General features: G+C 34.8%; 6 protein-coding genes across 10 annotated transcripts in view; 4 read left to right on the top strand and 2 right to left on the bottom strand.

Moving 5' to 3' along the window:
* LOC108750667 (prolyl 4-hydroxylase subunit alpha-2) overlaps positions 1–10,615 on the top strand; it is a 105,370-nt gene extending 94,755 nt beyond the window's left edge. Inside the window, exons 3-10 of the mRNA XM_018490307.1 lie at positions 5,723–6,045; positions 6,703–6,870; positions 7,003–7,175; positions 7,476–7,742; positions 7,878–8,102; positions 8,191–8,256; positions 8,327–8,492; positions 8,574–10,615. Coding sequence (XP_018345809.1) covers positions 5,723–6,045; positions 6,703–6,870; positions 7,003–7,175; positions 7,476–7,742; positions 7,878–8,102; positions 8,191–8,256; positions 8,327–8,492; positions 8,574–8,668 — 1,483 coding nt within the window. The 3' untranslated portion in view covers positions 8,669–10,615. The remainder of the gene's footprint in view (positions 1–5,722; positions 6,046–6,702; positions 6,871–7,002; positions 7,176–7,475; positions 7,743–7,877; positions 8,103–8,190; positions 8,257–8,326; positions 8,493–8,573) is intronic.
* Positions 10,616–11,669: 1,054 nt separating this feature from the next.
* LOC108750821 (putative transferase CAF17 homolog, mitochondrial) lies at positions 11,670–13,874 on the top strand. Its single transcript, XM_018490602.1, has 3 exons — positions 11,670–11,780; positions 11,918–13,067; positions 13,234–13,874. The coding sequence occupies exons 2-3, from the start codon at positions 11,944–11,946 to the stop codon at positions 13,643–13,645; spliced, it is 1,536 nt and encodes a 511-aa protein (XP_018346104.1). The 5' UTR covers positions 11,670–11,780; positions 11,918–11,943; the 3' UTR covers positions 13,646–13,874.
* A 111-nt stretch (positions 13,875–13,985) lies between these two features.
* On the bottom strand, positions 13,986–17,977 carry LOC108750819 (nucleolar protein 12-like). 3 transcript variants are annotated; one of them, XM_018490601.1, is made up of 5 exons: positions 17,841–17,977; positions 16,304–16,445; positions 14,837–16,225; positions 14,399–14,757; positions 13,986–14,246 (listed from the first exon to the last, which is right to left on the bottom strand). In XM_018490601.1, exons 2-5 carry the CDS (start codon positions 16,416–16,418, stop codon positions 14,064–14,066), a joined length of 2,046 nt encoding a protein of 681 aa, XP_018346103.1. In that variant the 5' UTR covers positions 16,419–16,445; positions 17,841–17,977; the 3' UTR covers positions 13,986–14,063. The 3 variants fall into 3 exon arrangements, with proteins under 3 accessions (XP_018346103.1, XP_018346101.1, XP_018346102.1); XM_018490599.1 differs by having other exon boundaries at positions 14,837–16,445; XM_018490600.1 differs by having other exon boundaries at positions 14,837–16,445; positions 17,906–17,940.
* A 1,261-nt stretch (positions 17,978–19,238) lies between these two features.
* LOC108750713 (katanin p60 ATPase-containing subunit A-like 1) lies at positions 19,239–22,294 on the top strand. Its single transcript, XM_018490383.1, has 10 exons — positions 19,239–19,927; positions 20,004–20,139; positions 20,311–20,458; positions 20,554–20,644; positions 20,738–20,859; positions 20,935–21,114; positions 21,216–21,358; positions 21,427–21,539; positions 21,619–21,745; positions 21,813–22,294. Exons 1-10 carry the CDS (start codon positions 19,663–19,665, stop codon positions 22,009–22,011), a joined length of 1,524 nt encoding a protein of 507 aa, XP_018345885.1. The 5' UTR covers positions 19,239–19,662; the 3' UTR covers positions 22,012–22,294.
* On the bottom strand, positions 22,000–23,432 carry LOC108750714 (RNA-binding motif protein, X-linked 2). 2 transcript variants are annotated; one of them, XM_018490385.1, is made up of 5 exons: positions 23,262–23,432; positions 22,904–23,056; positions 22,693–22,822; positions 22,398–22,522; positions 22,000–22,020 (listed from the first exon to the last, which is right to left on the bottom strand). In XM_018490385.1, the coding sequence occupies exons 1-4, from the start codon at positions 23,273–23,275 to the stop codon at positions 22,400–22,402; spliced, it is 420 nt and encodes a 139-aa protein (XP_018345887.1). In that variant the 5' UTR covers positions 23,276–23,432; the 3' UTR covers positions 22,000–22,020; positions 22,398–22,399. The 2 variants fall into 2 exon arrangements, with proteins under 2 accessions (XP_018345887.1, XP_018345886.1); XM_018490384.1 differs by lacking the exon at positions 22,000–22,020 and having other exon boundaries at positions 22,334–22,522.
* An 827-nt stretch (positions 23,433–24,259) lies between these two features.
* LOC108750710 (rab5 GDP/GTP exchange factor) overlaps positions 24,260–27,053 on the top strand; it is a 3,842-nt gene continuing 1,048 nt past the window's right edge. Inside the window, exons 1-9 of one of the 2 annotated variants that reach the window (XM_018490381.1) lie at positions 24,277–24,321; positions 24,402–24,759; positions 24,840–24,958; positions 25,036–25,293; positions 25,393–25,522; positions 25,591–25,688; positions 25,908–26,164; positions 26,268–26,399; positions 26,507–26,752. In XM_018490381.1, the coding sequence (XP_018345883.1) occupies positions 24,581–24,759; positions 24,840–24,958; positions 25,036–25,293; positions 25,393–25,522; positions 25,591–25,688; positions 25,908–26,164; positions 26,268–26,399; positions 26,507–26,752 (1,419 nt within the window). In that variant the 5' untranslated portion in view covers positions 24,277–24,321; positions 24,402–24,580. Of the gene's footprint in view, positions 24,760–24,839; positions 24,959–25,035; positions 25,294–25,392; positions 25,523–25,590; positions 25,689–25,907; positions 26,165–26,267; positions 26,400–26,506; positions 26,753–27,053 lie in introns of both variants that reach the window. The other variant, XM_018490380.1, reaches the window with a different exon arrangement.

Raw genomic sequence — 27,053 nt, forward strand, 5'->3', positions numbered from 1 at the left:
GTGTACAAAGTTCAACATCTATAATTAAAAAGATTAGATGGTTCAACAAAGAAATTATGTCCGCAAACAATTAATATGTTAATTCAGCTAATTTTTTGCTACAATGAAAATGATTAATGTAACAATTTTCTTTATTACAATAGCAAAAAAAAAAACGTGTCATCTTAACTAGTATGATTTGTAAAAAATTTTTATATCTATATATATATTGGATTGATTTTTATTCTCAAGAAAGTTATCTTTGTTGTGTTAATAAATTGATTGTACTATTACAACAAATATAATCGCTAATTTTATTCAGCTCTACAACTTTGCTATTTTAATATAGAAAACTGTGTGTATTTATACTACGACTGTAGATATTTGCTAAATCAGTTTTTAATTGTGTGTGTGTGTGTGTGTGTGTTGTGTTTTAACAATTAAAAATCCGATCTTTTATCCAATCTTTTTTTCCATGTAGTTTAGCTAGAACATCAAAATTTTTTTCAGCATTGCTCATTATGTGTCCTACATAATTATTTTAATATTCCCACAAAATTATTTTCAGATCTACGTTTAGCTAAATTTTTTTTAGATACTTAAGCAAAATTGTTCTTTCAGTGCAAGAACGACGGCAGAAAGTCTGGAAGCAAAATTCCAGAAGCGGAGTGAATTTTTTTGTTCCTTCCTTAATTCGTGCTCTCACTTAGCGGCTCCCTTTGTCTTAAAATCGTCCTCCTGAATTTTCACCCGCTCATGAACTCGGACAAATTAACGTACAGGATATTCAAGGAAACCTCGGCGCGTATAATAGTTCCGCTGAAATAATCTCTCGTCACAAGATCAAAGAGGCGGAGGTTTGCGAAGTCTCTACCGCCTATAATATCACGGCGTCTCCGAACCGCGGGATACGGGCGTGACGTCAGTCGCGCTTGAAAGGAGAAGAGAGGGATGATAGTGAAAACCACGACACAGGCGGAAAACCGGGACCGATCATCCTTTTCGAGGTGCACACCGGCATGCCGGTCTCGTGCGCGCGTATCGTTAATTAAAATCTGTCGTCGGCGACGCGCGGCCGTTGCGAGAATGCGCTGACACGACAGCTCGGGAGGAACGGGGTGAAAAATCGCGCTAACGAGACGGCTTTCGTTATTGGCTCGGCGTTGCGATACAAAGAACTGTATCGTTATCGAAAGAGAAAGAACAGGAGAGAGAGAGAGAGAGAGAGAGAGAGAGAGAGAGAGAGAGAGAGAGAGAGAAAAAGAGGGACCGCGCCTGTCTTTCACACGATGCACCGTTTTTAATAAAGCCGTATCGAGACGTGTCATTTAGCCGTAAGCGTTCTCCCTGTAACGAATACCTTTCCTGGATCGTAACATTACGGGGGGTGAATTGTGCGACGTACCTTTGAGATAAATCGCTCGGATAATCCATTCACTTCCCAGGAGGACTAATCCTATCGAGCATAACGATCGTTCATAGTTCATAGTTGACACATGGAAAATATAGTACATTTTTCTTTTCCTTGACAAGAGGAATCTCCATATCGCACAGTTTTTGCATTCTGATGCGATTGAATAATTAAGGCTGGGTTGTTTTACCTTTCGAGAAACTTCAGCTCATTCTCTTCGGGTGGATTCAGACCTAGACAGAAAAGCAGCAGCCAATCAAAACTTGCGTTGATAGTAAGCAGTCGAAACTAGCGACTACCAGCGCGAGCTCTGATTGATTGCTGCTTTTCTGTTTTCTGCTTTTCTAGGTCTGAACCCACCCTTACTCTCTTATTCTCTTATATTCTTATTCTTTTATTTTTTTGTTTATTCAGTAAATAAATTATCACGTAGCTTATCTGAAGATTGAACAACCGGTTCTAAATGGAAAAATCGTTTATGTTGCCTCGACAGTTTATCGAAGCATAATAGAGTGTTTACAATGAAAGTAATATTGCGTAATACTCTGTTAAATTCATAACGTTAAGTTATATTCAATTCGAGTTATCTCAATCTTATTATCTATAGATCGCCAATGCTGCTACCCAATATATAGTTAATTTGACTAAAACAATGGAGTTAAATTTAAAGAAAAAAATCAAGAAAAGATATTAAATCTTAAGAAAAAATATTAAATTTGACTTAAATTTAGGCTTTTATAGTTCGTTTTTATTTTAAGATTGTCTTAAGTAATATTTTAAAATATTAATACAGCTCTAGTTTATTATTTACTAAGTGCATACGAACGTTTACTTTGAAACTAACCACAGAAATAGATTAATTTACATTTTGACACAGATGGAAGTTTAAAAAAATTAAAAAGTTATTTAACTCAATGAATTGGGATTACGATCGTTCCTTTAAGTTCTAACAGTACAAACAGTAATCTATAAGAAATTGATAATCGATTATTCTCCCCACATTCGGCTGATTTGTTACGATTTACAACTTATTACACTGTATTAATCCCATTGCAAATCGCCCTTTAAAAATGTCATAAAGTTCCTTTCGTTTCAATTACTGCCGACTCGACAGAGAGAGAGAGAGAGAGAGAGAGAGAGAGAGAGAGAGAGAGAGAGAAACGGAGTGTTAATGAAAAATTATTACGATTCTCGAGGGCAACCGTGTACTTTGGACAATATGTGCCGATACATCCCGTGTATGTACTCGTACCTACTCATTAATTATACTTATCGTATCGATTTACGCGCGATTCACTTAAACGATCATAAATAATGCGTGCGCGCGCGCATGCATTTCGCCCTTAAGAGATGAGGCCATGAAGATTAAGACCATCCATCACGTGGCAACGCGACGTAACGCGCGTATTTGATTATTGACGGACCGGATTTATTCGGATCATACCGATTGGTACTCGACGCGAAACGCACACGGCACCCGCGATTCGCGGCAGCTGCGAATGTCAGTTGTACGTCGCGGAGATGAGATAAAAGAAGAGAAAGAGGGGAGGGGGAGAGAGAGAAACGTTCAAAGTCACGTGCATCTGCCGCGTTTATTTCCCGTAATTTATATGACTCTTATCGTTCATATACCTCCGCTAACGCTCGACCTGTCGTGGACCATCCACGTAGCATTCTTCGTTTCGATTTTCGCTGTAATAACTACGATGTGATTTTATCGTAGTGAACATCGTTGAAACATGATTGCATGTGAATTAGAATCTTAGCAGCATGATAGCTGAATTCCTTTACCATGTCAAGATAATTTTCACATAAAAGAGAAATTGTGGATGGAGTGAGAATCGGGATAGAATTAATATTAAGAAAAAAGTCGAAATATTTGCAAGCATATCCATGTGACAAGAAAATTTGATTGAGAACTATGATAACGAAATATTTCTGTGAAATATGTGTTAATTGTAAGAAATAAAATTTATTAGGAATAAAATTTTATTTCGCCGTGTTGTATTTAAATAAAGATTTATTTCAATAAAATAATAAATTACAATTAAATAAATATTATATTCCACAAATACATTTTTAAATATTATATTCCGCAATGTAGCGTGAAAGAAAATGATTTTGCTAAAAATTTAGCTAGACCTGAAAATAAGTTTGTTTATTGTAAAGCATCAAATAAATATGTAAGGCTCATCAAGCTAATTGCTAGAATGTCTAAAAACTTTTTTGCAGTATTGTTCATTATGCTTGAGTATTCTATGTATAATTATTTTGATATAGTCCAACAAAATTATTTTTAGATCCAGTTCAATGTTTAGATACAGCAAAAGCATTTTTTTCGTGAAGATCTACGATTGTGAATCGAATATCTCGACGCGTTATTCCCGGTGGAAAAGATGGTTTTACTGAAGCATCTAAAAATTTAACTAGATACAAATCTGAAAATAATTTTGTTGAATCTAAAATATTTAAACTGTTATAATGTCAAAACTTTTCGTAGCATTGTTCACCATGCTTGAGATTACTAACGTAATTATTTTAATTATTCAACAAAATTATTTTCAGACGTAGCTAAGTATTAAAATATTTCAACCTAATTATGCTTTCCTTGCACTCGTTAATTTACAGCAACGTTAGCAGAGAGAATTATTACAAAAAATTGCAGTAAATATATATATATATCGATTTTATTTATTTCTATAAAGGAAAAGAAAATCATTAGTTTCCCCGATTCGTGAAAGGATTGACTTATGTCTTCTCGGTGATACTGCTCTTGTCACGATTTCTTTCTCAAGAGCGAGATGCTAGAAGTGCCTCGATCAGACAAAGACCATCTTTGAGTTTTTAACGTGAAAGTCTTCCGCGTCTCGGCTATACATTAAATGCGAGAACGAATCGACAGGGACGTCTATTCCGGAGATTCGCGACGCGAGATAAGTCGTTCCTCCTCCTCTCGAGAGCGACGTCTCGCCGCGTTGTCGAGCGACATCGTCGAGGACAATGGTGTCGCCAGGTGTCGGAAACGTCTCCGTCGTTCGCCGCGGGGTTGATGTCGCGATAGAATCACACCCCGATTGCAATTGGAAACGACGGAACGGTATGTTCCACCTCGTTCCCCCTTTCGCGGTGATAAGAAAAGTTATCGTCGCCTCTCTCTTTCTTATTCTTCTTTCGTTCGCGCGACTTCAAATTACTTGATGGTCATGCGGATACCCTGCCACATTAATTGGAAAGTGGAATTCTTTGAGCGGAATGATAATATTTTTTTATCTGACCGATTCAGCGATGAGATAAATCTTAAGCTTCTGTCTAAATCGATTTCGTCGTCTCATCTTCGCTGCGTTTGGTCTCATTTTAGTTCTGTCCAATCGATTACGTATAAAATGTCTTTTCTCTCATCTATGATTTTTAAAAATCAATTTAAAACTAAATTTTTTGCTTCATTTCATAAAACTGTTGAAATGCATATTAAAGGCCTCTATACACTAAATTCGACGGCCAGTAGAAAATTAAACGGAACAAAGCGCATTGATTTCGAAAAAAAATTGGTGGGTATAGCGTGAATTAATTAAAGTTGTCAAAGAGCGTGCGAGATTATCTCTGACTTCTGTCCGTGGATTTAATTCGCTGTTTAAAGACCAATTCAATTGAAAATTATGCGTTATGACATTAATATTACACGAATTGTGCAAAAAGAGACCGTCTGGATAATCTAGGAAAGAAGCTTTCAAACACTACTTAATAAATTCCACTATGTTATTAGATCCCATGCAAACAATTCAATTAAATCTAGATTTCATTCCCGCAGCTGTAAACAGTAGCAGGACAGATTAATATCAATGATCTTTGATCCCATCGGTTGTTCTATCACGCTTTCGTTAGCGTTAATAATTTAATAGAAATTTCGCAAGTCCATCTTCGCAGTCGAACGTTTGATATATTTAAATATATTTATGAATCATTAAAATCAGTTCTTTTTCTTTTATAATAGATTAATGAAAGAATTTGTTTTAAAAATTTTCAATTTAAATGAAAGTAATTATTTTTGTATTTCTTACATATTTATGTAATGTAGGAATATAACATAATAAGGAATTATGTAGAAATAAAATTTTATATTATATTATATAAATATAATATAGAAATGTGTGTCCAATCGCATCTGTGTGAAAGTTACACGCATGGGAATCTTTCACATGTTTTATTACGCTTCTGTCTTGTGGTGAACTGTTTTTCAAATTGAATTCAAGCAAAACGAATGACTAAAGAGTTAATTAAATTTTTTTCCCGCGACTTTTTTCGGCTAATGGAAAAACCTTCGTTTTCTTTCAGAAACGTGGAGGGTTATGCGAGAGAACACGAGGAGGCGTCCAGGAACATTCAGCAGTACCTATCAAATCCTATAAATGCTTATCTGCTGGTGAAACGGCTGACCACCGATTGGAAAAAGGTGGAGGAACTGATAACCGAGGACGTCGGCAAGTCCTTCGTCGCGAACATCACGAATTCCAGGAGCGATCTAAAATTTCCAACCGACGAGGACCTGAATGGGGCCGCAGTCGCTTTGATGAGGCTGCAGGACACGTACAAGCTTGAAACCGCACAAGTTGCGAGGGGTGTCTTGAATGGAGTGCAATACAGCACCGGATTGACTGGTACGAATGACATCTCTCCTTGTGTAAACTGTATCACTTAATTTATGTTACAGATATCTCGGAATCCTTACACGTCAAACGATCCTTTCAATCGAAAGTAAATATCAATCTGTATCTGAAGAAATTATTTAACACAGCACGGAAACGTGCCCGATTCCTCTGTCTCGGGGAATTTAATTAAAATTTCTATACGAACGTTCACGAAACTGTTGCGAAAGGCCGTATTTTCCCTAACGTGATGTCAAATTTAACGAGGAGAGCGAGTTCATTGCAGCACAAAGAATCACTGGTATAAGAATAAATTGTATCATATGCCGCTCGTTTTTGACGGTATGAAAAAAAAGGCGTATAATAAAGGCGAGAGTCGGAAAATTTCACCGTATAAAGAAATATGAAAAGTGCGCTTTGCGATTCGCAAAAAAGAAAATTAATTAACGAACTCACTTTTCTCGCTATCAGTATATGCCACACCTGCGCTTCCGTGTGCTCTTTGCTGCGAGTAGAAAGAAATTCAATGGAACACAATCCAGATTGCCTCGCGAAAAAAGAAGATCCAACGGAACACCGATTGTACATATACGTTCTCGCGTCTATAATATAAATAACTCTCTTTATTTTTTATCTTCTTTATATACGTGCGATAATTTCATGTTTCAGCAAGCGATTGCTTCGAACTGGGCCGACAATCTTATCACAATCGCGATTACTACCACACGGTTTTGTGGATGCAGGAGGCTATGGACCGTCTGCAAGAAGAACAGAATGCCACCACTACCTCCAAGCCTGATATCTTGGAATACTTGGCGTTTTCGACGTATATGCAAGGTTCTGACAGTAAATTATATTATGCAATTATATTATACATCGCGAAGAGCATGAGAAAATTTCTAAAAGCCTACTCCTTTAGCAGCACATTTCAAATACATAATATGTTACTCCATCTTTATTGCCAACCAGGTAACGTCGCCCGTGCTTTGAGTATGACGAACGAGCTGCTTGAATTGGTGCCGACACACGAGAGAGCGTTGGGAAACCGCGCGTATTATCAAAAGGAGATTCAAAGCAAGGCGAGTCAGTCAAAAAAGAAGCGAGGCGAGGATGGGAAGGATGATACTGCGATACCTGAGCAGGTAAACCATGATTAGGATCAGCCGTTTAGATTGATTAAGAGAATGTCGGAAATGTAATCTAAATGAAAGTAACGGAAGAGAGAGAGAGAGAAAGAGAGAAAGGTTACATTTTAAATAATTATTGGATTTACTATAGCAAATTAATTTGTCATTTATCTATTTATCTTGCGATTAGCGCGAAAGATAAACGTTAAACAACGAGAGAACTTTTCGTCGACCATTATTTTCGACGATGTAAAATCTCGGTGTGCAATCTCAGTTTTCCGCAAGCGTCCATAAAGTTCGTTATCGCACTTACAGAACTTCACTGTCGCCGAGGAAAGGGTGAAAACGTGGGAGGAAATGACAGAGAGGGAGAGGTACGAGATGCTTTGTCGCGGCGAAGTATCTATTCCGCCGGAGGTAGAGAAGAATCTTAAGTGCCGTTACGTCGACCGTGGAATTCCCTTTCTGAAGATCGCGCCGTTCAAGGAGGAGGAGGCGTATTTGGATCCGAGGATAGTTGTTTATCACAACGTGATCTACGACGAGGAAATCGAGACGATCAAGCGAATGGCTCAGCCTAGGGTAAATAATTGCGTTTACCAGAAATTATCACCCGCTGAGAACGTCTCCTCTGAGACGCCGTGTACACCGCCTGTTTCCGCGCGTTTTCGCGAAATTGCAGGAATTCCTGAAGATAATGGCAATTACGTGTTGCAGTTTAAGCGTGCCACGGTGCAGAATTACAAGACTGGTGCCTTAGAGATAGCGAATTACAGAATCAGTAAGAGCGCGTGGCTCCAGGAACACGAGCATAAGCACGTAGCGGCGGTGAGTAAACGCGTGGAGCACATGACAAGTATGTCTATTGAGACGGCAGAGGAACTTCAGGTTGTTAATTACGGCATCGGTGGTCACTACGAGCCACATTTCGACTTTGCGAGGGTAAATTGACTATAAGGACCAATCAAAGCGTGCCCTTCTACAGCTATTTGCCATCTGTTAATTAACTCGATCCACTTTACGTTTACAGAAAGAAGAGACGAATGCGTTCAAGAGCCTCGGAACTGGTAACAGAATTGCAACGGTTCTGTATTACGTAAGTTTAAATTCTGATTTGTTGCACACTGACAGCTCGGAACGATGTAGCATTGTCTCATTATCTACAGATGAGCGATGTCGAGCAAGGAGGCGGTACCGTGTTTACCGCTATAAACATATCACTTTGGCCGAGAAAGGGTAGCGCGGCATTTTGGCATAATCTAAAGCCTAATGGTGAAGGGGATTTTAAAACTAGACACGCGGCTTGCCCGGTACTTACAGGATCGAAGTGGGGTATGTTGTTAAAGCGTTCTTAAAGTTTAATATTTTATTTCACAAATATTATATTTCACAATTTATTGTTTTTTTTTTCAGTGGCAAACAAATGGCTGCACGAAAGAGGCCAGGAGTTTCACAGACCATGCACATTGGAGAATCAGGCGACAGACGAAGTGGACGTTAGGCACTGAAGAGAACATTCCTCGACAGTGACAGAAGAATAGACGAGGCACGATAAATAAGATAGAAGAAGTATTAAGAAATACTTCGAAATTCCTTTAAATAATGAGACATTTTATTCTCGAAACGGTGACTCCGTAAGGAAACGCGCAGTAGCAATTGTCATTTAAGAACGAGTGAGAACGTTTCGGTCCGTATGCAAAAAGCGACAGTGCAATTTAACATACGTAGGCAAACTGCGAGAACATTACTCGCGTTTGTATGAAAGAACGTTACCAGCGCAATTCGCGTAACTTAACATTCATGCCGCAGACCTGTATGATGATCTTTCTTCTTCATACATTGTGGAACATAATCCCTCGCATTACGACAGCGATTAATGTTTCTTCGAAATACTCGGCTGCAGGCGAAAATCAGTAAGAAGCAACAGAGACTACCCGAGCGAGATTAATCGGCCGCATTGTTTCCCGTGCGCTTCTTCTCTTTGAAACGGAATTCCCGTGAAGCAGAGATTGCTGCCACGCGAATCGCGGCAATTGCGATGTAACGAAGTTACTCTTTACGGAATGGATCTGCATACGTTCTGTTTGTAGTCCGATCCAGCGTTGTCTGCAGTTCGTCACCTTGCAGTTTACGGCAAATGTAACGTAGAGCAGTTGTTTGGAGTTAAATACGTAGCCGAAATAAAGCCGAAATAAAGCGGCGAGTATAAAGCGGAAAAATAAAAGAACAGACGTCGGTAACTCTTTCGCTCGAACGAAATAAATGAAAGGAGAAAAGGAAAAAAAGAAATAAAAACCGTATGGTTGCACCGATTCGTTGCATGTGGAGTTTTCGCCGTTTAAACGGGCTTTCCGTGGCGAAAACGAGATTCGCCCCGCCATTCGCTCTCAAACTCGTAACGTTAATTATTTCTACGAGAAAATACGCTAATAAAGATATTACACTATGCATCATAGCCAAAGCAATAATAAATTGCACACGTTCTGGCCAGTCTCCCCTTATCGTAATATATAGTGCGATGTAGAATACCGAAGTAACCATTAGCCCGTAGATTAATTGTAATTCGAGCGTGATCGTTAACGCGACGAAGTCGTATCTCAACTTTGACATTATTGTGCAATAATGAGGTATTTCCGCCAAGATGTTGCAAGACCGAGAATTTTCTTTCGCGACGGATCGTATTCGTCGACTGTAAATAGCGGATGGCACGTTAATCTTGTATCAATCCGATCCTTCTGATCAGGCTGTATACGAATTGTTTGTATAAAGGTGGATGACGCTGTTTGACGATGTTCGACGACGACGGTGCGCTTAACGGCGATGTAACATATACGAGAATAAATCTTGCACGACGTTGTATTTAAAATCATCCTATTATAGCGGTGCTTAAATTACAGTTAATTTTATTTTAAACGATAGAAAAAGATTCGTATTATTATACGAGATATAGCGTGAAAAAAAAAATGAAATAAAAGAACCAAGTCCGAGAAATAATCCTGAAAAATTGCATAATTATTGGATTTAATTTTCTTCTTTTTTAAATACTTTATATAAAATGCAGTACGAATTATTTATTTCTTATGTGCTGCGTTACTAACAGCAACATTTACGTAAATTTTATTCGTGTTGGAAATTTGAGAACTGCTGCCCTATGAAATTTGTAGACGGTCGTGAATTCTCCGAATTTATTATTAGTATTTAGTATCAACTTTAATATATGGAATATTGCTCCTAATGGAGATTCCAATGATGAACGTGCGCGAAGACTGGTGTGTATCGATCGCACAACTACTGCATATATATTATTTTAAAATTATGTTGTATCTCGATAAAAAAATTCATTTGATTCGCTGAAAGTTCCATGATAGTAGTCCTATTAACTGTTAGGATCACATTTACTGTACTCATCTCTAGAATCATATATGATGCTTCAGAATTCATGTTAAAACAGCTTATATACGTCAAATTTTTAAATTTTTTTGAGATGTTTTTTTTAGCATTGATTTATTCAGATATATTAATCTGATTATTTTGTCGATGTTATAATTATTTATATTTTATACAACATAAAGATTATGATGTTAATCTTTGCACATATTATGAATTATAATTCTTTTTTAGCTATTTTGTATAATTACAACTTGAATTCCTTTATATTAAATACATTTAATTATCACTGTAAAAACTCAATTTTAAGGACCAACTCGTTTTTGTCACAGAATTGACAGAAATGTGTACGTTAAATAAAAAATAATTTAAATTGACATTGAACTTTAGTTAGGAAATAAGTCTCGATCTAAAGGACACAGTTATTTGCTACTTTTAGAAAAAATTGCAAAAAAAGTTTTCTACCAATAATCTTGTATATATCACTTTGCAAAATGTTATGTCACCTACGTCATTTAATATGGAACAATTATATAAAGAATAAGCAGAGAATGAATTATAAGATTAATGGCGACAAAAAAATTATTGCAAAAACAAATACAGTTCCGATCGCCTTGTTAAGTGCGAACGACTGATATCTATATCTAATTGTGATCACCATTGTTTTGTTAAGAAACGAAGAAAGTAAATAAAATGAAATGCATCACCAGAAACACTGTTGAAATCCCGACAAAGCATGTCGGATCATCCCTGCCTATTTCTCAATCTTCTTTTCCTTAAATTAACAATATTTCTTTAACATTGTTTTTAAATGTAACATATATCCTTAAATAATTTACATATTGATTCCTAATTGTCAATATATAATTTTCATGCTCATAAAGTGCAGATATCTCGGGGGAGTAAATAAAATGCCAATATTACCGACCGTTTTTACTATCGAATGTAGTTAATTTTTTTCGTATCAGAATATTATATTATGATCGTGCGATTTATTAAATGGTATCCTGTTACATTTTTTTAAATTATTTCTCTTTCATTTCTTTTTAATGCTTCAATTTTATACCTTAATATTTATCTCATTTTCGGTACAGAAAGTGCAACAAAGTGTAGCTAGGACTCGTGATCATCTGATCCGATTTCGAGGTGCGAATGATTAGGACTCGAGCTCCTTTTCACGGATCATGTAATTGGAACTGATTGAAACAATCGTAATTGAATCACCGCACAAATGTAAGATTAATATATCTCATATACAATATTGCGCTATGTCGCGTATAGAAATAATTAAATATAAGATATTCGGAGATTAGGCAAAACTGTCCAACGCCGGTTCTAGGTTAGTGTACTTGCGTGTTTATTTTTCGTAGAAATAAAAGAATCCATTCGAATCCATATGACGTCCGCTATGATGATTGATCGCGTTAGTCGCTCCGTTCTCCACATGTGCAAGCGAAATAAAAGGATCGGTAGCCACCAGCGATACACAGTTAGACACAATTCGACCCAAGTCGATGGCAAGATCTTAGAACGCTTGATTGACAGGAGCATACTGCGCGTAAACGGTAACGAAGCCTCTTCGTTCCTCCAGGGATTGATTACGAACGATATGAAGCACCTCGACGAAGGGGCGCCTAGCATCTATACTTTGTTTCTGAATATCCGAGGCAGAGTGATGTGCGATGCTATTGTATACAAGAGTGAGGAAAGCAACTTGTATTACGTAGAATGTGATTCGCAGATTGTTGATTCCTTACAGAGACACCTGAAGATGTATCGCGTGAGACGAAAGATAGATATAGAACATGTAGGAGACAAAATCAATGTTTGGTCAATGTTCAATTCCATCAAACATCTCGATAATGGAGCTGCGGTGAACGAGACAGAAAAGGTCAAGCTGGAAGGAATGATATTTCCATGTGGCACGTTTAACAGTAAAACCAGCAAATTTATCAACAACATTATGATATACGAAGATCCCAGATTATCTGATCTTGGCCTTAGAATTCTCGCTGAATCACAGATTAGTAGAAATGAGATAATTAAACATCTAGACACTGATATAGTTTCACCAGAGAGTCTCGGAGACTATAAGACATTTCGATATAAATTAGGAATAGGGGAAGGCATGCATGATCTGCCACCTGGGAAAGCATTGCCCTTAGAGATCAATTGCGATTATTTACACGGCGTTAGTTTTCACAAAGGCTGCTATATTGGCCAGGAATTAACCGCGCGAACATATCACACGGGTGTAGTCAGGAAACGCCTAATGCCTCTGTTGTTTGATAACTTTATAGATAAACCGTTTGCGTATGATGAGAAAATTCTTAACGAATCTGGCAATGCGGTAGGAAAGTTCCGAGGATATGTCGCTAAGTACGGATTAGGCTTGATGCGTATAAATGAATCTCTTAGTGCCCGACAGCTTAATGTATCTGGTATGAATGTAAGAGTAATAAAACCTGCATGGTGGCCTCAAGAATTACAAAAAGAAATGGTTTTTGCCAAAGATACAAAGTAACATTAAGATATTTAAATATCACATTTTTAAATATCATAAATTTATATAGAAAATAATTGTATACGTAGAATGTAAAATTGTAATATATTTATACATATAAAATAAATTTATGCCCAAACTCGATAACACATTGAGTCGCTTCTGTTCCTTGTTGCTTTATAGGAAGGAGGATCTCGCCGACACGTCAGCAGGCGAACCTGGTATCAGTGAGCCGACGCAACAGAATGCTTCTACGAGTCAACAGACGGCGATGAACGTGGGAGGCACTTTCACATGTTCTTTTTGTCTTTTAAAAGAGCGCTATGATTATAAAGGCACAAGACCGCCATTCGCTCGGCAGTTCGTTTATTCGGAAGAGTGTTATATTATGAAAGATCCATTTAGTTTACCAAATAAAGGCGAAGTCTTAGTCTTGGGCGCCGATTGCAGTATGTGCGAACACGCGGTATGCCTAGGATGCAGCATATTTTACACGAGACGTTTTTGTTCGAAGTGTGCGTTCAGTAACATGCAGCATTTACCACCCCAGTTACATGGTAAAATCAGGAATTTAACAAAACAAGCAGATTCTTAAAAACTTCTTGTCAAACGTTATTTATTAAAAAGCAGTGGCAGTTACATTATAATAGTATACGAGGAAGTATAATACATTAGAGGTATTCTCGTTTATACATTACGTGTGATCACAGTTTTAATGAGAACTGTAATGTTCCTTGTAACATTGTCAATATTTATTTTTTTTCTTCAATATTAAACGAACATATATATGAACACATACAAACAATATTTTTGAAAGTAAAAACTCGCGTGATAATTGTCTAACCAATCCATAAAATATACGATATTAAATTTCTACAGATTAGTCCTTCATTACAGTGCCAACACTTCTTTTAAAATTAAATAAACACTCGAAAAATATCTTCGATTATAAAAAAAACGTTAAAAAAATTGTGTAGTATGTCTAAGAATTCATAAAATACGATAATATTATCTTAATTTTGTTTAGTTTTTTTAGATTTAGGTACAAGCTTTTCTGCCATTTTCTTCTTTTTCTTATCAAGTTTGTTTTTCTTATTTTTATTTTTTAATTCAACCATTTGACCTTGAAATGCAGTAGACTTTTTTTCATCTCCCTCTTGCTTTTTATGCTTCTTAACGTTTCTTTCAGGTTCAACCTATAAAAAGAATTTGCAACATTAATTCTATCTTTACTTTTAAGAAATGTACTTCTTTAATTAAACTACTTTATTTAAGCAAAATCTGCAATATACTATATTATCAAAAGATTTGCAATAAATGTATTTACGAATAGTATTTAAATATTTACATTAGCAGGCTCTTCCGAGCTCCTCTTTTTTCTTCTTTCTGCTCGTTCTTTTTTCTCCTCTTTAAGAAGTTGCTTTGCATTTTCAAAAATTATTCGATGCCTTCGATGTGTTTCTTTTATCAAATTTTTTTTTACTCTAGGAAATTTGTCCTCATGATAGGGATATGGCATCACTTTAATTTGCCGTCCATTAAGTTTTACATTATTACATTGAAGAGCAGACTTTACAGAGTCCGCATTATCAAAGGAAACGTAACCAAATCCTTTACTTAACCCCGTCCATGGATCACGTACATTTCGCATACGTACTATTTTTCCACAATTATTAAACAATGCCCAGATATAGTTGTCAGGCATTTCTGAAATATTAAAAAACATCATTCCATTATTATTTTCCATACTACATAATTGCCACAAACAATGATTCATTATACGTACTCTTTTTTAGATTTGCTATATATACAGCATAGCTGGGCTTTTCAACAATTTGATCAGCAGTTATAACATTTAAATAATTTCCACCAAACTTTTTTCCATGCATTTGCTCCACTGCTTTCAGAGCGTCTTGTCTGTTAGCATATAGGACATTTGCTGAGTATGTTTTTAGATTTGGATAATCCCGATCTATCCATGTCGAAGGTTCTATACGCTCCCCTTCTGAACCAAAAAAGAATTCTGGATAAGGTCTTGCTTCAAATATCACGAATTTTCCAGATTCCTTACACAGGTATGCTATCAGATCACTAGGCGTTGATTTTGAGATATTATCAATGAGAACAATTCTTTTTCTTAGATCGTCTTTCTCTTTTTGTGTTACTTTAAATCTTTCTATATTATTCTCATTTTCATTAGCTTCCTCACTGTCATCACTTTCACTGTCATCATTTTCACTGTCATCATTTTCACTGTCATCATTTTCATTGTCATCATTTTCACTGTAATCATTTTCACTGGATTCACTAGTAAGATCTTCCTCACTACTACCTTCTTCTATATTAAAATCTTCATCATCATCGTCGTCGTCTACAATACTGTGACCCAAAAGAGCTTTTGTGCCTAATTCTGGATTATCGCTATACTCAGTATCATTGGAATAGTCTGAATCGGATACTATAGGATCTTCTACTTCAGGGTAACTTTTGATAATTGTAACCTTAGATTTTTTAATGTGATTTTCTTTCTTTTTTTGCTTTTCCTTGTCTTCATCTTTATCTTCATCTGTATCATCCTCGTCATCATCTTCATCACTCTCAGTTGTATTCTCATTACTTTCGACTTCACTATCCTCCTTTTGATCTTTCTTATTTTTCTTGGTTTTAGATTGTAAACCTTTAAACATTTTTATACCTTTATGCTCACTCATCTCTTCATCACTGTCATCATCGTCCATTTCTTCTTCATCGTCCATTTCTTCTTCATCAGAGTCATCATCATCATCATCCATGTCTTCTTCTTCTTCCTCATCCTCTTCATAATCTTTATCTTCATCATCTGATTCATCTCCTAAGCTCTTGCCAAAAATATCTGGGATATCTGAATCGCTTTCATCTGATTTATTTGAACTATCATCCTCACTTCCTTCATCCATCATCCTTTTAGGTACGAAGATGACGTTAGACCCAGATTGAGCCATTAGCTTTTTCACCTTTTTAGAACTGATCTGCTTAACTTCGTGTGATTTGTTAGAATTCATGCTTTGCTTGAATTTTTGTTTTTTGTTTTTGTTTGGAGAATCTTGTTTTGATCGCTTTGCTACTGCATTACCATTTGGAGAAGACTTTTGATATTTCTTCGAAATCTTGTTTTTATTTGAAGTAGGCTTTTGATCTGAAGATTTATTTCCAGAGGAGACTTTTGGGGAAAGCTTCTGATAAAGTTCTATTGAATTGATTAAAGCTACCTTACCTTTGGGTGTACTTTTAAATTTGGAATCTTTGTTCTTCTTTACAGAACCACCTTTTATTTCATGTAATTGTTTTCCTTTATTTGCATTATGCTTCAATGCCTTTACCTTACCCATTTTTTTTCTATAACAATATTTTTCTTCCTGTAAGAAAAAGATATGATTATAGGAAAACTCGAGCATAGATCATAAGTTAAAAAGATAAAGAGCAAAAGATAAAAGAGATAAACAATACAAGATAAAAAGGTAGAGATTAAGTCAAATATTTGTTGGACAAGTCAAAAATTCATGCCCAATTTATTATTAAAAATTCAAGCAGCTACAATTTCATTAAAAATAAACGAAATTTAAATACAAATATGTTGTTAAAACTTAAAATTTATACTTTTGAAAGGTCACTAGTTTTTGAATCTATGTGAGTTTGATAAATATTACATATAGGGCAAGTTCCATTATATTCGCGACGCTCGGAAGCATTATTTCATCCTTGTTTAATATTTGAAAATGATAAGGAATGATGCTCGCAAATGTTGCGAATGTTAAATGGAACGCACACATAAAAAACTACAAACTGAACAAAATAGTGATTTTTTTCTACTTTGTGGGCTTGACATAACCAAAAAAAATTTAACATTTTTTACTTTCTAATGTGAAAACTTAAGGTTTTTTTTTACAAAACCATTTTTAAAATATAAATATTAAACTTTGTTATACCGAGTTATCGCGGATTAAATAAAAAGAACTATTAATTTTAATTGTTCATAAAACCTGATCTACAATGCTTTTTGTTTTGTTTGTTGCTTTTGGTTATTTCTTATATCTTGTCTTTTTTGCCTTTTATGCTCATTTTTCGTTTTCTGTCGCCAGAGATAAAAATTAACGAACTTCGGAAGAAACAAGAAACACGTGACAAAAAATAAAATTATCAATAAAACTATCATAGAGGCAAAGAAGAGGTAAAAAAGCAAGAAACAAAGCGGGAAACAAAGAGCAGATCAGGCTTAATTCCATCAAAAATGAAACAGATGCGAATCGAAGCTTCGAATTAAATCTATCAAATAGTAGAATTGCCGCCAAAAAATATTGCGTCACAAATTTACGTACAAATTCGTTTGAAATCGGCCACTTTTGTACTCATATACATGGAAAAAAATACTCAAAATATATAAATATTAAAGATATCTTGGATTCTTCCCGTAATCGATATTGAAAGTTTATCAAGTTTAGTTGGGTTGTATTGAGTTTATCTCAGTAAATTATCAAATTTCACGATTATCAATTTAGTAGGTTAAATTTTTCAAATCAAAATATGAAATAAATATTTCAATACATCATCGATAACGGATAACAAATGTGTCCTTACATAAAAAAAATAATATACAAATAACCAAAAAGATACAAAATTAACATTGGCTTGTAACGAATTTTCAACGGTTGCAAATCCACGTGTAAGGATATCGAAACGAATATTTAATTGGACAAATAAAAAATTGCACCGTAAAGTATAAATATTTTCTAATCAATCTACAAATGCTTTACCTTTGCTAATCAGAAAACTTCGATTTTACGAAAGCAACTGTATCAATTCGAATCGCTATTCGTACCGTTTCACTTCCTTGCCTGTTGTCGAGACAAATGGAAAGAATGCGATATCCAATTCAAGCGAAACAAGAATCAAAAAGAATTGAAAAGAAAGCGTCGGTGATGAGAGCGCCAACTAGTGATGCTATTTTCTAACAATTAAATCGATTCTTAAGAATCGATTTAGAAATGAGCGATATCATTAAGATAAGATCATACGGTGCGAAAAACAACTGCGGAATAGAGAATGCGTCACAAAAGCAACCAATCAGCGCTATTCGAAATAACACAGCTAATGCTGATTGGTTGCTTCTATGATTCTACATTCCGCAGTCATTTCCGCACCGTGTGATTTCACTTTTATCGATATATACGAAAAATTGTTAGAAATTGTTCTTTAGGTAAAAAGAAACGATTCTTTTTACAAGTAGATCAATTTGAAGTGGTCTCAAAGACGATTTAAAATATCATTTATAAACCGTTTTTAAGACTATTTCAAATCGATTTTTTCGTAAATCGTTTTTAGAGATATTCCGGATCTCTCTATCTTATAGCCAATCAACAGGCTGTGTTGACGCTCTCATGTTAACATAATGGCTGTATTCGCATGTTGTTTCATTCTGGAGATCAATTCAGGGGGCTTACGGTTCTTCAGATAAAATGAAAATTACAAAAATGAGCAAACTTACTAGATGTTAACCAATAATAAATATTCTAGTAAATTCGATCATTTCGTAATTTTCACTTTGTTTCAAGAACTGTAAGTCCCCTGTATCTTAAAACGAGGTGAAAATTACAAAAGTGAGCAAATTTACAAGGTATTGACTAATGAAATTATCAATATTTCAGTAAATCCGTTCACTTTTGTAATTTTCATTCGTTTCAAGATATAGAATCGATCCCCTGGGAGTCGATTGTGTATCTCGAAACGAGATAAAAATTACAAAAGTGAGTAAAGATTACTAGGTATCGAGCAATTAAATTGAAATTCTAATGAATTTGTTTACTTTTGTAATTTTCACTTCATTTCAATACAATCGACTCCCTTGTTTATTAAATATTAAACAAGGACGGATTGATACTTACAAGCGCTGTGAGCAGCAAAGCAAACGTAGGCAATAGGTGTAGTAAGCCTTTTGCCTTGAAGAATTAACCAATCATTGTCGATTATTCTTCTCACACTCGACTGTAATTGATCAATTTTTTAAGACTTAAGGCTACTACACTCATTGTGTGTTTACGAGGTAAAGGCACTTTTACATCTTAAGTTTTTCTATACAACCAATAGCTTCAGAAACAAAAAGATCATAATTCTTCGGATGTTTTCGATTTTGTTAGTAATCAGTTTGTGACAGTGAGTTTTTAGTATGATTTCATGTGATTTCCTGTGATACCACAAAAATACTTCTGTGATACAATAAAAATGCTAAACGAATATGACGCAAAATTGATGGAAATTCATAATTTCTGCAAAAGCATATATTTAAATTTAACTTATTATTAACTTATCATTTTATTATGCAATTTATCAATTTATTATACACACACCACATAAGTTATTGAGATTAATTTATGCTTAGCGCTAGACCGTTTGACGAGAATTAATCTTCAATTATGCAAATGTAGTTTAACATGTCGACTACAACGAAAAAATGTATACCGAGGTGTTAAATGAATTTTCGCCATTACGAGAAGTGCAATAGAATCCAAGGGATTGCACGTCATCGTGATATCTTTTTAAGAATTCAATAAATTTTGTATCTACTCGAGGGACGGTATCATGGCTGTGTCAATAAATGAAATTTGCGAGAACACAAAGCTCGCGCGTGAGATGGCATTGATAGGAAACTATGACACATCCGGTGTCTACTATCAAGGGGTCGTGCAGCAGATACACAGATTACTCGCAACCATAGCGGACGCGACTCGCAAGGCAAAGTGGCAGATAGTGCAGCATCAGATCGTCGAAGAATTTGAGAAAGTGAAAGCCACATCCAGCACGTTGCAACTTTTCAAAGTGGACACACATGGCGATAGGCTGCTCGGTAACACGATTAGGATAGAGTTCATCCAACTAATTGAGATAATGTCAAGCTGATTTAACAAGTCCACAAATTTCAGGAACATCCTGCTTATCATTCGAGGAAATGACACGAGATTCTGCTCTCTGGGCTTACAACAATTCAGATTCCTCTTGGAATCAAACACAGACCAGGGATCCCGATGTGTGGCCTCCCTTAACTCCAGCAGAACAAAAGTATCAATATTGATTTAAACTTATAATACTTTATTACTTATTAATTTGTGATAAGTTTAAACTTTCTTCTTCAAGAAAATATTTCTAGTTTTTTCTTCTCTTTTCGATACTGATATATATTATTGTTATATAATTATGGAAAATATCTAATTATTATTACATCTTTTTCAGAAATTCAAGACAACAAAAAATTCAACAACAGAAACAGCAAAATCGTACAAATACTAAAAAATCTCTTGCCACGGCTAAAAAGCCAGACAGTAAGGCTTCTGGTAAAAAGGATGACAAGAAAATTGTAAAGAAAGACGATGCAAACAAGGTAACTTACTTTATTTTTATTAATTATGTTTTATGCTTGTAATATTGCTAATATTAATATAAGTTATGTAATATTATATAACTAATAATTTACAGGATAAGTCAGAAACGGAAAAAGATGATGTTGAATTAGAAGAACGTAAATTTGAACCATCTGCTAATGATAAAGATCTTGTAGAAATATTAGGTAATGATATTATTCTGTCATTTTCATTAATATCATTGCTCACAAATGTATAACGATGAAAATATAAAAGCAAACATGTATGTTAATATTTAGAAAGAGACATTGTTCAAAAGAATCCAAATATCCATTGGGACGATATAGCTGATTTACACGAGGCAAAGCGGTTACTAGAGGAAGCAGTTGTACTTCCAATGTGGATGCCTGATTTCTTCAAGGTATATTTTCTTTTTTAATTTTAATTGTATGTTACAATAAAATTTTGTTTATATTAACATATATGATATTTTTAGGGGATTAGGCGACCTTGGAAAGGAGTATTAATGGTTGGACCACCTGGCACAGGCAAGACTATGCTCGCAAAAGCTGTTGCAACTGAGTGTGGCACAACATTCTTCAATGTTTCATCCTCTACATTGACATCGAAATATAGGGGTGAATCGGAGAAACTTGTTCGATTGTTATTCGAGATGGTAAAAAATTAAAACATCTATATAACTGAATAAAATAAATTTCTATAATTGAACGAAATGTAATATCCATTTATGATACTAATATATTTTGTTGGCTATAGGCCAGATTTTATGCGCCCAGTACAATTTTCATCGATGAAATTGATTCTCTGTGCTCCAGAAGAGGATCTGAATCTGAGCATGAAGCTTCACGTCGTGTAAAGTCTGAACTTCTTGTTCAAATGGATGGAATAAGTTCCAATAGGTAAAACACTGTGTAATATTTTTGCTTTTGTGATACAAATGGATACTAAAGATCCCTGTTTTGTATAGTGAAGATCCAAGTAAAGTAGTAATGGTACTAGCAGCAACAAATTTCCCATGGGATATCGACGAGGCTCTAAGAAGACGGTTAGAAAAACGTATCTACATTCCATTGCCAAATCGTAAGTCTATTAAACTTCGTAAGCCTTCAACGGGATGTAGTGCATACTTAATAATAAAATATGTTTTTGTTTATTGTAGATGAAGGCAGAGAAGCATTGTTAAGGATAAACCTTCGTGAAGTTAAAGTAGATTCGTCTGTAAACCTCACAGATATTGCAAGAAAACTAGAGGGTTATTCTGGTGCGGATATTACAAATGTTTGTAGGTGAGTAGAGTTTATTAAAATATAGTTTACATCGAGTTTCGACCTATTTTACCCGCGTTTGTTACAGGGATGCTTCCATGATGCTAATGAGAAAGAAAATCGCGGGTTTAAGGCCCGATCAAATCAGGCAATTGCCAAAGGAAGAATTGGATTTGCCTGTATCCGCTGCTGATTTCGACGAAGCCGTTGAGAGATGTAACAAAAGCGTTTCCCAAGAAGACTTAGAAAAATATGAGAAATGGATGAGCGAATTCGGTTCCTCTTGATATCATTCCCTCAAGAAGTAATAACATAGTTCATTAACATGTTTGTTGATCCTGATTACAATTAATATTATAATATTATTCTGTTTAATATAAACGGGGAGCTTCTTAATCCTTTGTAACTCCTAATGACTAGTTCTCTATACTTGAGACTTGAGGAAAATCAAATCAAATTGGAAAATAAGACTGTACGATAGGAATAATGAGATAAAAGTTGGGTAATATTGCTAATCTCAACTGTAACGCTGAAGACTTAACTGGCAGTAATTAAGTAGTCGTAAATAACTTTTATAGTCAATAATATATTCCATTAAGTCTAAATGTAAATCTGTTCATAATACTACAATTAAAACAATATTTCTAGAATTATTGATATGTTGTATATACACCTTTAGCCTTTCTTTGGAGCACAACCTTCTTTCCGTAAATTTCTCGTTTCTTCGTCTATATTTTTTGAATCTTTAGGTGCTTTGTAATTAGAAACGTGATCTACTCGTATTACTCTACCTAATATCTATAACAAAAAAACATTTTTGTTAGACATTTCAAATAGTTATAATTATATATTTTATAGATATTGTAAGCAATTACATAATTTAGAGATATAAAATTTTATCATACATATAAAAATAAAACAATTCGATTCTAAAGAGACAATTATATCGCTATCCCACTAAAACAAACCTTTATGCCATTGAAATTGTCAACCGCTAATATGGTGCTCCTCTGATCTTCATAACATAAGAAACCATAACCCTTTTGTTTTCCAGTATCTTTATCTCTGATTAAGTTTATATTAACTACTTCCCCATATCTGTAATGATATTCTGTATTTAATGTAAAACTCCAGTTGTGTTTAGAATTATAATTACAACTTGTTCACTGTTTAACTTACTGAGAGAAAATGGCAATAACATCACCTTCCGTTAAATTATATGGAAGGCCACCGACAAAAATCCAAGCACTATCTTTATACTGGTCGTGCCAAGATGATTTATTCCTCCCTTGTAATTCTTGTTCGTTGAGCTTCTTTATATTTTTGACGTTACTGAAAGCACAGATCAGTCATATCTTTTATTTCATAAAACAGAAATTCGTATATGTCAAGCTAAAAATTAGAGATAATAAAACAAGAAATGTTTGATCATATTATTAAATAAGATTATTAATCCAATTATTAAGTTAACTAATCAAATATATTTTCTACTGTTCACGTAATTTTCTTAACCAATAAATGGATTGAAAATACGTACGTCAAAGGATTCATTGCACCTAATAATGAAAAATTTTACGAAGTTATACATAAATATACTATAAACTTTAATCACAGGAAGAATATTGTAAAACGCTTAAAATATTCGAAAGATACTAGAGAGAAACTATGATAGAATTGGTTTTGTTTATGTGTGTTTATAATTTTTTTTTCTTTTTAGGTTGATTTTAAGCCGCTATTTCAATTCCTCGACGGACCTATTCTATCGAAGATACTAATTGGCTGTCGATGATCACAAATTTCTCAACTGATTCAACTGATTCAATCATGATGTAAGAAAACATACCATTACCAAGGATGCGCAGGAGAGTAAATTTGAGGCTAAAATTTGATTGGCTGCGTTCAGCAGAAAAAGCAACTTTGCACTGTTGTAAAATTCTTTAATATAATTGGTCTTATCCTTAATTCCTCACTGGATCTAAATGTATAAACCAATTATATCTAAAAATTTTACAACAGTTGCTAAGCTGTTTTCTTTGTTAAACGCAATCATTGGCTATTCCAATATGCCAGCGCTATTATACGCAGGAAAGTGCATAGAGGCCAAAATTTGATTGGTTGTTTCCAATATTGCTATCGCCATTATGCGCAATGGTACACTTTGTATTATTATACATCATGGATTCAACTATTCAACACATGATTCCAATCAAGAAAAAATCAGAAGGTCGATTGTGGATTTTGAAAGGTGAAAATTACAAAAATGAGCAAGGATTACTAAGTATTGACCAATTAAATTATGAATACTCTAGTGAATTTGCTCACTTTTATAATTTTCATCTCATTTGAAGATGCATAATCGACCTCCTGGGGATCGATTCTATATCTTGAAACGAGGGAAAGTTACAAAAGTGAGCGAATTAACTAGAATACTGATAATTTCATTGATCAACGCCTAGTAAGTTTGCTCACTTTTATAATTTTTATCTTATTTAAAGATACAGAATCGATAGGCAGCTCCCATGATGCCTACGTACTTGACGTTTGTATCACGCGTGCTCCAATCTAATCAAATCTAATCCGAGATAACCCATGCTGAGGTATTTGCTTCTGTTCTCTTGTCAATTTCTTCCTCACGTCAATCTCTTGCTCCATTTAACGTTAAATTGACGTTTGCAAGATCTTCAAGAGCTGCAAGAGTGGAAAAGATGATATTCAATATCGACGGGGATTAAAACGTATCGGACGTTCCTAACGGACTTAAGTTAGATGGACAGTTTAGGTTAGGTTAGGCGGGGTTGGCAGAGGGTTGCGGTTTTCCACCGTCAACATCAAGGACGATCCTCTCCATCGGTTGTTATGTACTCGACGAAGACGCCGACTCTACGAATCGACGAAGCTGATCTGAAGTGCAGAAATGGCTGTGGGTTCTATGGTAACGCGGAATGGGAGGGTTACTGCAGCAAATGCCACCGAGAACACTTGCAGAAACGACGAGCTCAAGCTGAACGTGTGTCCCACGCACAGAGCTCGGATATGTAAGATTTATTTCTCCCATATGAATTCTCGTATTGTTTCTCTAAGCTTTTTAAACATATCTTATTTGTTGCTTTTATAGAGACAATGTCAATCGCTCAACGAATGTTGGAAGTCACAAGGGATACGAGGAGAAGAAAGTACAGCAGGAGAAGAAGTATAAATTATTGAATATTTCATTCAGGAAACCTGTTGCTAAAGGTAAGCTGTGTTACATTGCTGCTTCTTGTAAATAGTTGTCTATTAGAAGTATGCAATAATATTTATGTATTTTCAAGTTCAAGGATATCAGGAATTGTATCACGAACTGCTGAAGGATAATCCAGATCTTGAGAAAGTTAAGGCGGAGAATCGAGATTTGTTGTTGTATATAGCTAAAACGCCAGTGGAGAAGGATGTAAGAAAATGCATACATTCATTTGTGGTAGACATACTTCAGAACAAAGATGTGAAGAGGATAGAAGAACTATCCGAAATAACGCAAAACTTTTATCATGTGTTTGGAAAGCGTCTGGAAAACAGCACCAAATATTCAGGTTTTAATCTATCACATATATTTACTTTTCTGAACATTTATCCTGAATAATTCGAAGTTTATCTATTTTATGCTATACCTAGTTTTTATGTTATTACAGATATACCTCCAGATATTAAAGAGAAGTTACTAGATTATGTCGAAAGATATGCAATGACTTTGTTGTATAGAATCCTTTTTTGTCCTCCATTCACGACAGATGAAGAAAAAGATTTGGCTATACAGAAAAGGTGTATATCATAATTTTGGAATAGCTTAAACTATTTACAGTATATTATCAGTTATTTTTTCTTAACAGGATACGACAATTAAATTGGGTTAGTGGCAAGAATTTGGAATGTAGGATTCACGAGACAAGCTCGGAAGTTAGAGAACTTGTTTATACATCTATCACAGGTTTGTTATAGGTCTGTTCTTTTTAGTTGAACTTCTTGCACAGTTCATCTTTTCTTTTTTCTCTCCAATATGGAGAAAAAAGAAAGAAAGAAATTGTACAAGAACTTTTTAGATAAAAAAGACAGATCTTATATTACTAAATGAAATACAGTCAACATAACAGTCAACAATTTTGCAATCCAACATTGCGCCATAATATGGAACACAAATTTCTTTTAGATCTTTTAAATATGGATTCCGCTAAAGCACCCCAAGAGAAACTGGCGTGTGTAATTCATTGTTGTAGAAATATATTTTTGTTATTGCAACAGTCTGTTGATGGACCTGCATCTGCTGATGAATTCCTTCCGGCGCTTATATTTATCGTTTTAAAGGCTAATCCTGCACGCCTAAAAAGCAATATAAATTTTATCACGAGATTTTGCAATGCCAGCAGATTAATGACTGGAGAAGGAGGCTATTACTTCACAAATCTGGTAATGTTATATATATTAGGAATTTCGCAAATTTCTTTTACGCTATCTCCGAAGGCAAGAGATCATTATTATTGTTTTTAATAATAACTATTTGTAACATTAGTGTTGCGCAGTGTCATTTATTGAAAACTTAACCGCGGAATCCTTGAATATGGCTGAGAAGGACTTTAATGCATACATGTCAGGGGAATGTGTTCCAGCTAACACATGGGAATCGGCTCTTATGATATGCGAAGTAATATTTGTGATATATATTTGTGTTAAGGATTGATTACTCATGGATGTAATTTATTATATAGTGTTAAATTTATGTTTAATGTATGTAATGTTTAATTATTGCAGAGTTTACACTTCATGTGCGAAGATATAACTTTATTAGATGACTTGCAAGCTAAAAATACTGATATTATAAAACAAGCGGAAGAACTGAAAAATAAAATGATAGATTTCAAAGAGAAGATCAGAGAGGATGTGGATAAAGTAATTGAGAGAACACCGCTATTAATATCGCATAGTCAGAGGGTACCTACTAATTTAGATAGCGAGGATATTGAGAGCTATCAGCTACCGCCGCCGATTATTCCACAGGTAAGAATGAGATACAATAGGTGAAAATTAGATTTTTCTAACTAAACACATTGAAATCAGCGCCTTATCGGTCACAGTAAGATGTTGAATTACTGACTTAATATACATTCAATAAAATTGAAAGTATATAATTAATTTTTCAGACATAAATTGAGAGCCGATGAAATTATCGGATTCACACAATAAATCTGAAACTAATAAATCCCCCCAATTTCTTCCCAATCTTAAAAACTGTAATAATTTTATTGCGAAAAAATATTGCCTCGGCCGGGAGTCGAACCCGGATCTCTTGCATTCCGTG

Source organism: Trachymyrmex septentrionalis, unplaced genomic scaffold (assembly GCF_001594115.1).
Source record: "Trachymyrmex septentrionalis isolate Tsep2-gDNA-1 unplaced genomic scaffold, Tsep1.0 scaffold37, whole genome shotgun sequence".
In the NCBI taxonomy this organism is placed as follows: Eukaryota; Metazoa; Arthropoda; class Insecta; order Hymenoptera; family Formicidae; genus Trachymyrmex; species Trachymyrmex septentrionalis.

Bases quoted from the DNA above. Each gene is read 5' to 3' on its own strand.
- LOC108750821 (XM_018490602.1), top strand. From the start codon at position 11,944: ATGACGTCCGCTATGATGATTGATCGCGTTAGTCGCTCCGTTCTCCAC. The intron at 13,068-13,233 runs GTAACATTAAGA...GTTGCTTTATAG, and splicing joins GTTTTTGCCAAAGATACAAA to GAAGGAGGATCTCGCCGACA.
- LOC108750713 (XM_018490383.1), top strand. From the start codon at position 19,663: ATGGCTGTGTCAATAAATGAAATTTGCGAGAACACAAAGCTCGCGCGT. The intron at 19,928-20,003 runs GTAACACGATTA...CACAAATTTCAG, and splicing joins ACATGGCGATAGGCTGCTCG to GAACATCCTGCTTATCATTC. The intron at 21,746-21,812 runs GTGAGTAGAGTT...CGTTTGTTACAG, and splicing joins GATATTACAAATGTTTGTAG to GGATGCTTCCATGATGCTAA.
- LOC108750714 (XM_018490385.1), bottom strand. The intron at 22,823-22,903 runs GTAAGTTAAACA...ATATCATTACAG, and splicing joins GTTATTGCCATTTTCTCTCA to ATATGGGGAAGTAGTTAATA. The intron at 22,523-22,692 runs GTTTGTTTTAGT...TTTTTGTTATAG, and splicing joins ACAATTTCAATGGCATAAAG to ATATTAGGTAGAGTAATACG.
- LOC108750819 (XM_018490599.1), bottom strand. From the start codon at position 16,418: ATGGGTAAGGTAAAGGCATTGAAGCATAATGCAAATAAAGGAAAACAA. The intron at 14,758-14,836 runs GTACGTATAATG...TTAATATTTCAG, and splicing joins TATAGCAAATCTAAAAAAGA to AAATGCCTGACAACTATATC. The intron at 14,247-14,398 runs GTAAATATTTAA...TTCTTTTTATAG, and splicing joins GCTCGGAAGAGCCTGCTAAT to GTTGAACCTGAAAGAAACGT.